Source organism: Paralichthys olivaceus, chromosome 13 (assembly GCF_024713975.1).
Source record: "Paralichthys olivaceus isolate ysfri-2021 chromosome 13, ASM2471397v2, whole genome shotgun sequence".
Taxonomy (NCBI): Eukaryota; Metazoa; Chordata; class Actinopteri; order Pleuronectiformes; family Paralichthyidae; genus Paralichthys; species Paralichthys olivaceus.
Window position 1 is genome coordinate 8455726 of NC_091105.1, and position 15687 is coordinate 8471412.

At 41.3% G+C, this 15687-nt stretch overlaps 3 protein-coding genes across 3 annotated transcripts; 1 reads left to right on the forward strand and 2 right to left on the reverse strand.

Moving 5' to 3' along the window:
* The first annotated feature begins 591 nt into the window (after positions 1 to 591).
* On the forward strand, positions 592 to 5444 carry tapbpl (TAP binding protein like). Its single transcript, XM_069537440.1, has 8 exons — positions 592 to 969; positions 1503 to 1709; positions 1801 to 2070; positions 2200 to 2403; positions 3023 to 3187; positions 3272 to 3375; positions 3616 to 3841; positions 4624 to 5444. Exons 1-8 carry the CDS (start codon positions 894 to 896, stop codon positions 4689 to 4691), a joined length of 1320 nt encoding a protein of 439 aa, XP_069393541.1. The 5' UTR covers positions 592 to 893; the 3' UTR covers positions 4692 to 5444.
* Positions 5445 to 5592: 148 nt separating this feature from the next.
* LOC109633345 (synaptobrevin-like) lies at positions 5593 to 10436 on the reverse strand. Its single transcript, XM_020093138.2, has 5 exons — positions 10295 to 10436; positions 9191 to 9335; positions 8614 to 8772; positions 8148 to 8199; positions 5593 to 7636 (listed from the first exon to the last, which is right to left on the reverse strand). Coding segments are annotated over exons 1-5 (375 nt in total). The 5' UTR covers positions 10297 to 10436; the 3' UTR covers positions 5593 to 7619.
* A 1560-nt stretch (positions 10437 to 11996) lies between these two features.
* On the reverse strand, positions 11997 to 14636 carry mrpl51 (mitochondrial ribosomal protein L51). The gene is made up of 4 exons (XM_020093137.2): positions 14441 to 14636; positions 14199 to 14283; positions 12871 to 12978; positions 11997 to 12416 (listed from the first exon to the last, which is right to left on the reverse strand). Exons 2-4 carry the CDS (start codon positions 14269 to 14271, stop codon positions 12220 to 12222), a joined length of 378 nt encoding a protein of 125 aa, XP_019948696.1. The 5' UTR covers positions 14272 to 14283; positions 14441 to 14636; the 3' UTR covers positions 11997 to 12219.
* Between the last annotated feature and the right edge of the window lie 1051 nt (positions 14637 to 15687).

Consider the following 15687-nt stretch of genomic DNA (forward strand, 5'->3'; position numbering starts at 1 on the left):
TACTCAAACACAACCAAATACTCGCAACAAGACCAAATACTCACAACACAACCAAATACTCAAACACAACCAAATACTCGCAACAAGACCAAATACTCACAACACAACCAAATACTCAAACACAACCAAATACTCAAATACTCACAACACGACCAAATACTCAAACACAACCAAATACTCAAATACTCACAACACGACCAAATACTCAAACACAACCAAATACTCAAACACAACCAAATACTCGAACAAAACCAAATAGTCACAACACAATTAAACAACAAATTACTCACAACAAGAACAAACAACCAAATACTTAGAACACGACCAAATACTCACAACACAACCAAACATAACAAATTACTCACCACACGACCAATCAACCAAATACTCATGACAAAATCAAATACTCATAACACAACCATACAACCAAATTCTCACAACAATACCAAACACTCAAAAAAACAAATACCGTGTTGACGTCTTATCTATTTAACTTTCTCCCTACTTGCATATTTTTTGTAGTATGTAGATCTCTCAGGGCCACCGTCATTTCCGTGTCTCCATAGAAACTCCTGACCCGCTCCACGCTGCTCTGTGATTGGTCGAGCCCGCTGCTCACCGTCTCCTCTCCTCCTCCACTGCAGCGTGTCCTGCAGATACACAGCTGCTGTACAACATCTGGACTTTACTATCAGACTGGATCAGACACTGATGTCCAGCTGCTGCACGTGTGTCCATGGGGTAAAAGTGAAAAACAGGAGTATCAGAGTGTAGAGACGCAGGGAGCTGCTGCTGCTGCAGGACGTTGAAATCAAAAGCGAAAGTGCTTTTGTTCATTTTGTTTTTCTTTCACTTGTTTCACTTCATCTCGAGCAAACTGACCTTAAACTCACATGAAGAACAGCAAGTCAGACTCCATGATGATAACTGAAGTCATTTTGTTCGGATACTTCATGACGTGCGTTTGTGGTAAGATTATTTATCCATATTAATGAATTAAATAGAAAGTCCACGCTCCCAGTTAATGTATTGAAATCGACTGGTTATTTAGACTAACGTAGAGTCTTTCAGTCAGTGAACCCACATGAAAAATATATGAAATTAAACACATTTTTCCTAATAATAATGTATTGGTAAATGGATTACATTGAGTAGTTCAATTTGAAAATTCTCCTAGAACAATACAACTGACTAAACAAGCTAAAACCTCAGAGCTTACTTTCTGTTTTCCTTTTAATCAATACGTAATGACACAGTGTTTTCCACAGAGTGCTCAAGAAATTAAAAAAACAATGGATTTGTAAATTAACTTGTTCACTTATTTCACTTAAATACTAGTAGGAATTTGCCTGTTAATGTTAAATATGGGTCACTCTATTAAAAATTAAATTAATATCATTGTTCTAAACTGTATTACTGAAAAAGTTGACATTTATCCATTATGTTTTAATTCATGAACATAATAAACTTTTTTGTGTTTGTGTCTGCCCCTTCTGTCTCAGCTGACGGAGTTGCAGATGTGGTGCTGTCCTGCACCCTGGTGGAAGAGGGAGTCGGCCCTCCTGGAAGGGGTGCCGCCTTAACACGGACTCCAGCTACTCTCGTCTTAAGAGATGTTGCAGTGGCTCATGACGAATCACTGGAAGCGCTCACTCCGTTTCTCCCGCCCTCAGTCCCTGACCCAGACCTCATCCTGTTTGAGGCCCAAGGTCCCCCCCCCTCGCTTTCTTAATGTGTAAGGTTTGGTGCAATATAAGTAGAACCATGTGCTGAACTTCTCCTCTCATCCCTCTGTGGCAGTGTCATCAGTCGAGATCCCCGGTGCAGATGTGCTGCTCCATGCGGACTGCAACGAGCAGGAGGTGATGTGTGAAATAAGCCGTTATGCTCCTCAAGGATCCCAGGAAGGTTCAGATCCAGTCTATTTCATGGTGTCCCTTAATGTTGAGGTAGCTGAGTTCAGCACTGCGTTGATTCTGCAGACCACTGTGGTGGACAAGGACCACACAACAGTGATGCAAAACAAACTGGGTCTGCCTCTCAGCCAGTCGGGTTGTCTGCCTACTGAGGGTGAGATGCAGTCTTTGAAAATGTCTCATTTAATCATTGGACCTTTCCCATTGCTTGATTCAAAACATGGTCAGTAAGATCCGTCTCATTACTTTGTCTCTGCTGTTGTCTTTGTTTTCTGTCCCCCAGTGATATTCCTGGTGTTTTCCCACATTACGTCTGTAGCTGCGCCTCTGAGAGGTGATGTCCTCCTCAACTGTGGCTTCAAGCAGCATGAAACCCTCTCATCCCAGGTTGTGGGCATTGAATGGCGGCTGCAGCACAGAGGGAAGGGGCACAAAGTGTTGGATATGAAGACGAGGCTGGATAATGCAGAAGGGAAGGAGGAGGAAGGTGAGTGCTGTAGGGGAGAATAGGAGTGCATGAACTCCAATGTTTAATCCAGGGTCGTAAGTGCTCGGAATAACTTCCTGTATGTCTCAAAGTGACACCTCAGATGAGGAAAGTAAAATAGTTAGGACAAATACAACAGCCTCATCAGGTGGTTGTTTAATATCTCAAATGTCCTTGACATTAAGACCCTGTTCAGATCTGGTATTAACATCTGTCCAGAGTTATCCAACCACAAGTGGTTAGTGATAAGAATCAGAATTGGATCCCAAATTCACCTTCAATGCTTCCTGAGTTGAGATTGCACTAGCAACATTTGGAGGTGGGACGTAAATGCTACTAAGCTAAAGTTCTCGACAGTTAAAAAAAATATCAAAAGCTGCAGAACAATAGAGAAAGTGGACCTGAAATTGAGATCCTTCTATCAATGGCTGTCTGCATGTTTAGCATTTAAGTACACATGGTTAATATGCCCTAAAGGTGCACACAATCATAGGAAGTTTGAAAACTCAATCTGCTGATGAAGCACATGTGATATGGTTGAAATCACCAGAACAAGCTTGTAAGAGAAGCCTCACTTCCGGATGTTTTGTCCATCGTCACGTCTCATTGTTTTTTTCAGTGCATGCAGAAAGGAGAGGCTCCAGCATGGACGCCGCGGTTGCTGGTGAGGGTAATGTCTCTGTGACCCTGAACAAGCTGCAGGTTTCGGATGAGGGGACCTACATCTGTACCGTTAGTTTGGGCCTTTTCCACGCACAGCAAGTCATTCAACTCCGTGTTATTCGTGAGTGTTGCTCTAATCCGATCTCTCAAATCAAGAGTATCCACAGCACATCTTTACATTACTCCCCTGATTCTTTGTATTCAGAGCCGCCCCACGTTTCACTCTCCGAGGAGAAGTTGGTTTTGAAGACCAAGTCTCCTCAGACACTGAGCTGTCACTGCAATAAATACTTCCCACTGGATGTTCAGGTCTGTAAACGTTGTTTTTTCTACCACTGAAATTTTAGTGAAGACATAAAATCTCTGGATTCTTCAGTTATTCATTTTCTGATAGTATCGCAAAGCCAGAGTGGATCTTAGAAGTAGAGACAGCAAACACCTAAACCTACCTGATGATGAGCCTTAGGCATCAAGCTCAAGGATTTGATCTGGTGGATATTTGGTGAATATGTTTTTAACAGATCATGACTTTCTTCCTCTGCCTCTCAGATCGAGTGGTTATCCATGTCACCTACGGATACAGAGCCTGCAGTCTTTCCAGATCAGGGATCACTGTCCAGCCACCGGCAGCATGGCGACAAGACGTTTTCCCTGTCATCTCACCTGGCTGTGCCCCCCACTGTCTCCCCAGGCACCAAAATCATCTGCAGGGTGTCTCACCCGGCCCTGGACGCTCCTCTCTCTGTGAGCGTGGTGGTAGAAAGTCCAAAACCAGGTAATATGTCCTTTAATGGGAAATATTAACTTCCCGAAAAAGGCTACATCTACAAGTCCAAATCTACTTAGTACAACTTTGAAGAAATACCCGAAAGGAAGACTTAACAAATTATGTTTAAGAAGCCAAAACATGATTTATGATGTTGACCATTGACCTCTGACCTCCAAAATCTAATCAGTGAATCCGTGAGTCTAAGTGAACATTTGTGCAAAATTTGAAAGGATTCTCTTGAGGCGTTTTTATGATAACGTGTTAATTTGGAAAAATAATGTTTTGTGAGTTCACAGTGACCTTGACTCGCCAAAATCGAATAAGTTCATCTTTCAGTCCAAGTGAAAGTTTGTACCAAATTTGAAGAACTTCCTTCCAGACAGTCTTGAGATGTTGCGTTCACAAGGCAAAAATAGGTTTTTTATGAGGTCACAGTGCAGTTGAACTTTGACCTTTGGCCACCAAAATGGAAATACTTCGTCCTTGAGTCCAACTGAAATTTTTTTTTTAACAAATTTGAAGAAATCTCCTAAAGGTGTTCTTGAGATATCCTGTTCACAAGAATGGACCAGACTTCCTGAAAACATACTGTCTCCTGCCACCAGCATAACAGTCAATCTTAAATTAACGAGATCAATAATGAATGTATTAGGAATAATAGAATAGAAGTAATAAAGATCCTGGTTATTTTACACATAAAGCACTGATATGCATTCCATACTGTTTACTGTCATCTTCTATCTGATGTAATGTCACTTCAACACTGTTCTTTGTCTTTCTCTCCACAGATTCCTACTGGTTTGTTCTGGGTTTCCTGATCATCACTGTACTTTTCTTCTACCAGCTGATGAGATAAATCAGTTATGGAGATTCTGATTAAATAATCCTGACTTGAAATTGAACTGCTTTCTCAAAAAAAATAAAAAATCCCCTTTAGGTTTATTCAATGATTGTCACCTCCTGCTGACTGGATAAATACGAATTTTGGGGACATTTTTTTGAAGATAATAATTTTTATTTTAATGTGTATATTTGTTGTTGAGAGTTGTTTGTGGTGATTTACTAATATTTTATATCACTGATGGTATTCATTGTGTGAACCTAAACTTTCTTTTTGTCCTTCCCAAAAATTTGAAGTAGTATTTAAGTATTTGTTGCTCTCACTGGTTCTGTTTTTAATGTGTACTTGTATTTTTATGGCTCTTGCTCTTCGTGTGATGTTAATATTCTTTGTTTTTTTTTCATTTTCTTTTCATCAATAAGGATTTTGTGACCCAGAATTTGAAATAATATATATATATTGGACATTGTCGCTGTTGGAGTTTGTTTCAAAACCTTAATTTCCTCTATACACATTAAGTAAATGCAGTGATAAGAGAATAAATACTTTGATAACGAGACATTCTACTGTACCACCCCCATTAAAATTCTTAACAATTATATTTATTGTTAGTATTTTTAGTAAGTGGAGAGGGGAACTTCAGGGGCCAATCAGAATTCAGCTGTGGCTGGATCTTTCCCTTTTCTTGTGGTTTTTGTTGTGGTTTGTTTGATTGTCTTTTTGTTTGTCTGAATTCAAATAAAAAATAAATTAATAATAATATCAAAATTAGTATTTGTATTGAAGCCAGGTCAAATCACAGGAATCTGTGTATAGATGCCAGTTGGCTCTTTTGAACTTCAGGGAATGGAGGAAAACAACAAGGTCTAAATTGGCTCAATATATAAAGAAAGTAAAAACAAAGGTCAGTCGTCAGTTCTATTGATGATTTCTTTATTGGCATCAGCAAAAGTGGTAAGCATGCATTTGTTTTTGCAAATCCAGTTGCATCTCTTACTGTAAATCGCACATGTTCTCATACCTAATGTGGTATTACCCTCTAATGTTGTTGCACAATACCATCAGGTAATTTTGGACTGGAACTGCTACAATTATCCATAAATGCACTTTGCACATATGGTTGTTCATATTCTCACAACTTCATCAACTCTCAAAATCAGTCTGAAGAGAGGAAAACGCTTTTCTCCAACAACAACCCAGAAAACCTGAAAGAATTTATAAACACTCTCGTCTGACAGATGTGTACTATGGTTCTACTCATACAATACTACATGTATTTAACGGTTCACGATAGTAGCAGTTTGTTTGCAGTCTCTGGATATTATTTTTCTCTCAAAAGCAAGTGAATTTAAAACTTGGCAAACTCCTCAGCATTGCATTGCATAAGCAGTAATTATCAGATCAGAAAATATACATAGGTCCTTGACACTAACAAAAGAAAATGTACAATCGGCAGTTAGATTCAGACATGGCAGATACACAGGTCACACAAATAGGCAAAACTATGGACACCGTTTGCCATGCAAGTTAGAAACAAACACTTCATTTTGACTGTTACTGAACTGAAGGTGGCGACTGGGTCTGTTTTTATGTGAGCGGGTGAGGTGGCAGCGGGAGGGCCGGGCGGCTCCGAGGTTTCCCAATCAAGTCTTTTCTCCCATTTCGCTGCTTTTCCATAGATCAGATCAACTTAAAAAACAACAATCACACGAATACTTCTGTCACCACGACTCTGGACGTTTTTACCTGTTTAAATGTGAAGCTACACATTCATCTGTCTATGGCTGTGACTCCGTCCCAGGACAGAGTTGAGAGGCCTTCCTCTGCGTTGGACTGGTTCATGTATACAGTAGATTGTCTGTCAGTGGCTGCTCGTCTGCTCGCCTCGCTGTTTATGCCGCTAAGCATAAAGCTAAATGCCACCACCTGTGGTACAAAAACCCTGGTACAAATGAAGCATCGTTATAGAACTACAAGTCAAGAATCGCTTTTCGGTCCAGACACAGGTTTCACTTATTTATGCGGAAAAAAGCTGCAATGCTCAAACTACATATCCCTGAATCACTTCTTCCTTTTCTTAAACCCTCACACAATATTTCACTTCTTTCTCTTTTCTATCACTAAACATTGGAGAAGTAAGAGTCTAAGTAAGAGAAAGTTAAGCAGGAGAAAACAAAGTCAGTAAACTTGGAAAAAGCTACTAGCTACAATGCTCTGGATCACAAATACACACGCGCATACAACAAAAATGATCACAATCTTAATCTAACATGACCTCGTGTTAAGAAGCAGTGACGATGGAAGCAGTGGTGAGGAGGAGGAGGAGGAGGAGGAGGAGGAGGAGGAGGAGGAGGAGGAGGAGGAGGAGGAGGAGAGTGTTAGTTTGGCATGTCAGTATCAATTTACAAATGCAGGACTCTCAAAAAAGTTAATATGAACAAGCTTTGGTGTATCAGGGGTAGAAAGGACTGCAAACTGTGGTTCAATCTCCCTGCACACGTTCACCCTCTGTACACTGTACATTACCCCCCATGGCTCCGCTCATTGGGCTCATAGACCTGTGTGTTCCCCGTGTCACAAGGATTTTCTCTCTCCCTCCGTCCCTCCCTCCTTCCCTTTCTTTCTTCCTCTTTCAAACCGCCTGCTGCGACCCTCAATAATACATGAGAGGCAGAGACAGGAGAGAGCGAGTGAGTTCGACTTCACGCCAGAACAGTGGAAGAAAGCGATAAGAAGGGAGGGAACGGGGAGGGACAAAGAAAGCAGACACACCTATTAACACTAAAGTCATGTGTAAGTGCAAGATGGATGGATGGAAGACCGTGTGAAGAGAGGGAGGAGAGGACGGATAAAAGAGGAAGGAGTGGCGCTAGTTGTTTTTTTTTCTCTCTTCCCTCTCGTATCATTCTCAAGTCCATATCCATCTGTATTGATGGGCTGAGTTCAGTAGAAGAAGTACACTGTGAATGAAGGAGAGAGGAAGACGTTAGTCTGGCAAATCTGTACTCTTTGTAAAACAAAGGAGCAGACTGAGCTCTTCCTCTGAAGCCTACAGGTTTGTTTAAAACAAATATTGAGCCTGAAATCTCAGGAATAATTATTAATCAGAGCAGAGGCCAGATGTGAGCCTGTTGTAGGAGAAGTTAAAAATGGTACGCTGATACCGTCTGTGTCTTTTAACAAAATCAGAATAAGCATTTCTTTATTTAAATCAAGTAAAGTTAACGGCCCTTGTACATCAACACTAATATATGTGTAAATATATGTAATATATATAATATATACCAACATGTTAGTGTCATGCAAACTGCTGCCATGTATAAAGGATCTTTTTCTATGAATTGGCAAATTGGGAAAATAGCCAGAGTTCTACTTTTTTAAAGAACGTTATCGGTGAATATTAACATACATGTCGATCAACTTCATCAACCAATAAATGTTTGTATTAGAAACTATATGTCTTTTACTTACAGAATATTATTCCAACCACAATGACTCCAATGATGCCCATCATGATCATCATCTGAACAAAGAAGACAAAGATATTAATGATAATGGTTCATCTCTTTGAAGGAATCTAAGTATTAGTAGGCTCTGCATTTCTGGTGCTTTAGCTGTGTAATCTTTGTGGTGAAAACTCTACAATGACACACTTCTTTTTCCCGTTTCCCTAAAGCATCTGTTCAGACGTGCACAGCAGCTCATTAACAGATGAGAATGTGGAGAGAATCCGCAGCACAGTCACTGTGTGTTCGCCTGAACGCACCTCAGCCTTAAAGAAAAAAGCTGAGTATTTGATTCACCTTTAATTGAGTCCATTATAGTATATTCATAAAGTATCTATAAGCACTACACTACACACTAATAGGTACATAAATACACCATGAGCTTATTTCAGTGACGAGTCTGTTTAATGGACTCACACTAATGTACCCACCTTGCAGTTCTTCCACCAGTACTTGTTCTTTAGCTTGGCTGCGCAGCTTTCGAACTGGGAGGCTCCAGCTTGGAGAGCATCCGCTCTGTCATCCAGCTCTGAGAGCTTCTGGTCCCTTTCCAAAACCTTGTCCACATTCACCCGCATGATGTCCACCACCTAGGCCATGGCAGAGAGGATGAGAAAGCATTTGGCAGTGATGTGGAGGGGAGATGAAGGGAATAACAAGCACTGTTAAAGGAGAGCAGCACAGGGGGTGGAGGGCTTTCTGTAGAGGTGCACTGTATATATATAACAAACATGAATAAATAAGTAGTCGCAATCCATTTGCAAATTAAAGCAGAGGATGTTATATATCAAGAAGACCAGACCTTTCCACAGAACATCAGAGCAGCAACAAAGCCTTTCACATGCTTGTTTATCTCTGCCTCAGTGTCTGGACACTGTGTGTATAACGTATTGACAGGTGTTTCACTATTAAGCCACTGATGAGATCCCTCTGCAGCTTTAGCACTGTCATGTGTCATTTAAACTCAAGTTCTGGCCCTGACTCTCCGACTGGCCTGCTTCAGCTCACCTCCTCTACTTGGGCCTGTGTCTGCTGTAGCCTGCGGTTGCTGGAGGTGTTGGGTGGGCCTGGAGGTTGGCCGGCCGGGGCTCCATCTGCACCGGGGGCTCCTGGAGCACCGGGGGCTCCAGCTGCGGCGGCATCTGGGGCAGACCTGACGAGAAGCAGGGGGAGGAGAATTTAGAGTTTGATTTACTGTAGAGAGCTCCCCACTTACTGCTGAGATTATTTTGCAGGTTACAGAGGAGGGATAGCAAAAGAGACAACTGCATACACAGGGTGATGAATGAAGGGAGTGAGAAGTAAAGAGAGGAGGAGAAGAGGAAAGGATGAGCAGGTGAGGTGAAGAAAAGGAGAAAATTAGAAATAAGAAAGTTTAGGACACAGATAGGAAGCAAGAAACAGAAAGTCCTGCCCGAGATGTCTGGGAAAAGAGAAAGAATAATGGGGAATAGAATTTTGGTTTAAAAAATAGCACAAAATAAAAAAGAGTATGGCTAGATCACAGAGAGTTGGGTTGGGTGGAGAGAAAAGGTTAATGTGCAGTGGTTAGTGGTTAAACCTCCAGCAGGGGGGAGTGGAGGTGTAAAACAGAGCAAACAAGCCACTGCAGGACACTTTCATACAAATCACTCTGTCACTGATGCTGGAGCAGGAAGAAAATAATAAATACAAATGAAGCAACTGTGCAGATGAGGAACCAAAATGTCATCGTCTGACATGAAGGTTCTTCAACATTAAGCAACTAAAAAGTCCTTCAATCCTAATTTACCCTCTAATCCACAATATAATAATCTATTTTTTAATTTGTGGCGTAAAACTATATTTAAAAACCTGGATTGATCACGTCAGAGCGCTTCAGAGACTACAGTCAACTCTTGAATTTTTTATTTGGTGACGCTGTGACGGATTTTTTTTTACTTGCGTCAGCAAAATCTATCAAGCTGAAAGAAATCAGTTCAGCCGCAAAAAAAAAAAAAAGAAAAAGAAACGACCAAACATGCAGTGAAATCAATATATGTGAATATGAGCAAATAAAGTATCATGCATTAGCTACATCGTGATGTTATATAGTGAAAAAGAGCGCAGGAGAAAAGACGCATTAATACTCACATCTTCTCTGCAGCTGTTTGAACTGACTCACGGGCAGTGGAGGAGGAGGAGGAGGAGGAAGAGGAGGAGGAGGAAAGAGGGAGGGTCTGAAGTACCACACGAAAAGAAAGACAAAACCAGAGAGATCACTGGGATAAAAGAGACGTGGATATCTGGGCACTGGTCCCAATAAAAGTCCCAAACGCTTCAGTGATGGAGAGGAGGCTGACGCGCGGACTGTTTGGCGCAGTGGAGCTGGTCCTCTGGAGCGATGCGCTCAAAAGTACCGCAACACGGGCGCACGCAGGCGAGTTCACTGTGATGAGGCTGAGCTGGAGAGTGTGATGTGAAGAAGAGGAGGAGGAGGAGGAGGAGAGCGATGAAAGTACCTCTGGATTATAATCCGTGCAGGAGGAGGATCTCCGGGGTTGTTTGTGCAGCAGCTCCTCCTGCACTTCTCTTATAAGCAGTTTTTAAAAATGAAGGAGGAAGAAAAGAAAAGTCCAGTCATGAAGATTCAGTTGATTTCTCTCACTCCCTTCACTCTCTCTCTCTCTCTCGTCCGCGTAAAAAGTGTTGTGGCACCGTTGGCTGCTGCAATAATGCGTCTCTCCTCCTGCCTCCCTCCACTTGGACTCGTAACGACAGTGCGGTGCCCCCCTCCCCTCCCCTCCTTCTCCATCGCCTCCCCTCCCCCTCTCACACTTTGCAGTACTGCAGCTCCCTGTGTGTCGGGTGGGGGGGTGGGGGGGCAGGACGACACTGCGGTACAGTGGATGCCGACAGAGTGTTGACTCGACCGTTTCCTCCCGGGCCTGGGATTCTCCCAGTCCTCCTCCTCCTCCTGTACCACATTTCTCCTCCTGCAATCTCTCTAGTTTGATTTCTGAACCCGCAGTTTCCATTTTGATCATCAACTCTGCACAAGAGAAGCTGAGGCAAACTGAGGATGGAAACGAATGCATCACAGATTTGCATGTCACTGCTTTGAGCTGTAAGCTGGTTTGATCCATTTCAGGAAAATCTTAATGCCAGTGTGAAATGTATAATTATTTTAGACAAGTGTTGCCAAAAAATACTACAAATATTTTAAAAAAGACAAAAAACTGTAACCATGTTACTTCATCATCCGCCAACGACTTATCAAATGATGGTATGGAGGTCCTGAGCCCTGACCGTCAATTACTCTGTGGGGTTAGTCATGTTGAAAGATGACTGGAGGCAGTTTTTATACCTTTGGAAGATCGTGTGTCCACAGTCATTCTGCAGTAGAAGAATCCCAAGCATCAACATTTCTACTGATTTTTGATAAAAACTAGAATTACCGTCCTGTGATTGTCTCCAGCAACTAGTGCAGTTTCAGTCTACATACATTTTTTATTTTTTTATGAGGTCAACGGGACCTTTGACGCTAAAATCTAATCATTTCATTTTTGAGTCCGAGTTATAACTGGTCAAAATTTAAAGAAATTCCCTAAAGACCAACTTGAGACCTAACGAGCTAACATCATCTACAGTTTAATCAGGGTCGGTGCTTTTGGGATAACATGAAGAATAATCATACTTGTGAGTGTCCACACAGTTTTAGGTGTATAATAAATTCCCACTGACTTCGGATAAAACTCAAGCATTAACAGCAAATACAATTAACATAAATCATAATTAGCTCAATCGTGAATGGATTCTGAAGGAGTAGACGTTGGCTGGAAGGAATAAAACAAGGTTTCTTCTCCAATCCATTTTTATAATGTATTTTCAGGCTTGTATACAATGTGTTTTGTGCTTGAAAAAAAGAAATCATAATTAATCATTATTATTAACAAAGCCAAGCTCAATCAAAAAATGATTGAAAATAGATCACATAACTTATACAAATGGAAATATCTGCGGCACAGTGAGAACATGACTCAAACAGTCCTTATCAGCTGGTCTGACGTCTGTTGAAGTTAGCGATGTTTGCCGAAACGATTGAAGTGTTTGTAGAGGAAACTGATCCTCTTCTCCAGGTTGTGTTTTTCCAAAGTCATCATTCGGTTTCCCACCATCTTCTTTTTACGAATTAGACGCTCCAGTTCATTACCTTTGAAACCCTTCAACCAGCAGGGGGCCAAAATAAGGTCTTTGGGGTGAGCTTTAAAATCTCCTGCCGGAACAAAAGAAGAGATGATCAGTTTCTGCACCGTACACAGGAAGCAAGCAGGAGTCGGGAAAGTGGCTCAAAACTCAGCATGGCACCATCTGAGCCAGGGTGTTTTAAACGCCCTTGCATTCATCTGCCCATACTCAAGTTTACAAAATTCTACTTTACAAACTGTCTAAGGAATAAAAGTATTGTAAAGTTGATGAGAGTACAGTAAACCTGTATGCAAAATCTACTCATCTTATTTATCTAAAAACTCAAAACATGACCTAACAAGAGACTTTGGTTTTAATTTATTCAGTTCTTCCAAAACTAAAACCAATAAATAACCATTGAAGAACACATTTGGATCCATAGATGCGTAGAGAACATTCAATACATTTCAAATATGTCTGAGACAGTCTAAGAAAGAGTGGGGCAGCTTCCGGTCTCTAAAAAGCAGGTTCAGGGTACTTGCCTAATATGCCGATGTTGTCATAAACTCCAAACATGCTCCTCTTCTCAGTCCACCTGTCCACCCTCTTCAGCTGAGGGATGGCATGCATCCTGATCTGGCAGCACGTGCCTGAACACAACATATTGTTTAAAGTCATTATTGTTGAGTAACTTGCACATTCAAAGATCCTAAAAATCTGTGGATGCATCACTTCACATCCAATTTAACAGGAGCATTTTTTAAAGGATAAATAATTTAAGCTACAAATCAAAACGCAAAATTCCTGCTTCTCAAATGTAAGGGTTTCCTTCTGTTTTTGACCCCCCCCCCCAAAAAAAAACATCAATATGAAAACATCTGATACAGACGACTATAAGAGACCTAAAGTTATGCATCATATTTTGTATTTTCACAAATTGTGTTGTTTACTCTAATCTCCCTGTAAATACCTGAATGTAAAGATCTACGTTAGATCTGACTTGTAGTTGTACTAGTTGTGGAAGTTTCTGTGGTCTGATTTTTGGTGCAGAGTCAATATTGGGTGGTGGACATTTATCAATGAGGTTTTTTCTGATTGTATCTAACTCTAATTTCAATTTCCTTAAATAATCATGTACTTGAAAATAATTTGAGGCACTTACACATTTCTTACCCATTTGCATTTTCTGCTTCTTTTTACTTTACATCCCAACTTTTCAGAAGGATTATATTGTACTTTCTACTCCACTTAATTAAGTTGTCAATTTCACATAATAGTCACTTATAAGATAAAGATTTTAACATTGAGATTTTACCTTACACCATCAGTTCATAAAAAAAGGGCACCAGTAAAATATATGTGCATCAGCAAAGTGTGAATCAGTCTGATCTGTTCACTGAGGACTGGTTTTTAACACAGACAATCATAATCTAGGTAAATGTTTGAAATAATTGTGATATTTATTTGAAGACATCCCCAGTATGGAGTTTATTGTTTCTCCTCCATCAGTCATTTCACAACCCCTCAGATGTATTAACCCTCTGAAGGTCAGGCCCCAGGGTCTGAAACCTGATCTGCCTGAATAGAAACAGAATAGCCAGCTCCACCTCCAGCTGACAGAAGGATGCTCACACTTTTAAAAAAGGATTCCAGCGATGTACCAACCAAACTATTTCACTTTGCTTTGCACTTTTACTTAAACCCAGAACTTCTGCTGGTCGTGATGCATTTTGTGAAAAGAGCTACAGGGACTTTTACTGACATGTCTGTGAGCTTCTTCTACCACTGATCAGAAGCAGGAGGAGTGAAGCAGCAGCACAGACACGAGGAACAGGTAATGTTGGTGTTCACAGACAGTGTCGGTGCTCACCTGTGGAAAAGCTCCTGGCAGCAGACTGACAGAAGGTCGCTCCAGCTCTCAGCAGACCTCCCAGCACAGACATGTCCCACGTGTTCTACGCAAACACACGAAGAGACAACATGTAAACATGTAAACACACATGATATTTGACGCTGTGGATGTTTTTAAAATGTCAGCTGCTCGCTCTTTCCTCCACATTGACCCTTAGCTTTAGCATTAGCTCGCACATGAAGCCAGTTTCGTGGACGCACCTGTTTCCCCGCTGATCACCAGCTTCTCTCGGGTTCAGTCGCTTTATTCTTGTGACACCTGAGTGTGAGTTCAACCCTCGTGCGGATGTTTGAAGCTTTGAGACAAATGTTATTGGATCTTCATCACGCTGCCGGAGGCCGCCTCCATCTTGCTCCGTGTCCCACAATGCATCGCGCCGCTACCGTAGTGTCCGCAGAGCAGCGCAAGCGTTTTGTAAAAATTCGTTATTACTGAATTTTCACCGGTAGGGGGCGGTAGTGCTGCTGGAGCGTCAAACCCATCAAGTGTAGGGTACTCAGTTTATTAGGTACACCTACATGGTTCTTTTTTTGGACAAGGTGGTGAATATAATTTGTATGTTTGACTTGCGCACTATCTGGACATTAACAGACTCAACAAGCTAATCAAGAAAGCCAGCCATGTTGTTGGGGGGGGGGGGGGGGGGGGACCTTTCAATAAGCTTAAACATGTATAGGATACTGTGTATACTTTAACTTACATTCATGTACAAATGTAAATCTATACATACCCGGTTTTTATTTCTACATATGTTTATCTTTTATTTCATTTTAGTCTTACCTGACTTTTATATTACTATGTTTATACCTGCTTTTGCTCTTTCACCTCTTCTCAGGAGCTCTGTGACGTTTGAATTTCCCTACAGGGATTAATAAAGTATTTATCGATTCTGATTCTGATTCTGATCTTGCTGTTACGCTACCAACCACCAGTAGACACAACAGATCAGCAGCTGAGGTTAGGGACGTATCTTCAGTTGTGTACCTTAGTCTCATTGGGTGTTTCAGCCTTTTAATCACACAACTCTTCTAAGGCAGACCCACCACAGGCTGATCACACCTGGGTGTGTGTCCCTAACATCTTGGGGCCGAGTTGGGGTCTTTCCTCCTGATCCAGAGCCACTGGCTGCAGCGTTCTGCCATCCCAGATGTTTTATTTTGATGGTCTGGTGCAGGCATTGTCTGTAGATTCCCAGCTCTTTGATGGATGTTGCAATAAAGCTCCTGTAGCCAACCTCCACTGTGCGGACTATTGGTTTTCAGCCTCGTTGTTCTGCCTCAGATGCCACCTTCAGTGCATTCCTGCAATAATTCATACCTTCATATATATAATGTTCCGTTTTTTAATTGAAATTGTGCAGGAGAGGTGTTGACTGAAGTTTATGGTCTTTTTTGGAGGCTGCAGTCGCTCAAGTTTTTCAATATTTCTCCCAAACTAATTTATATCA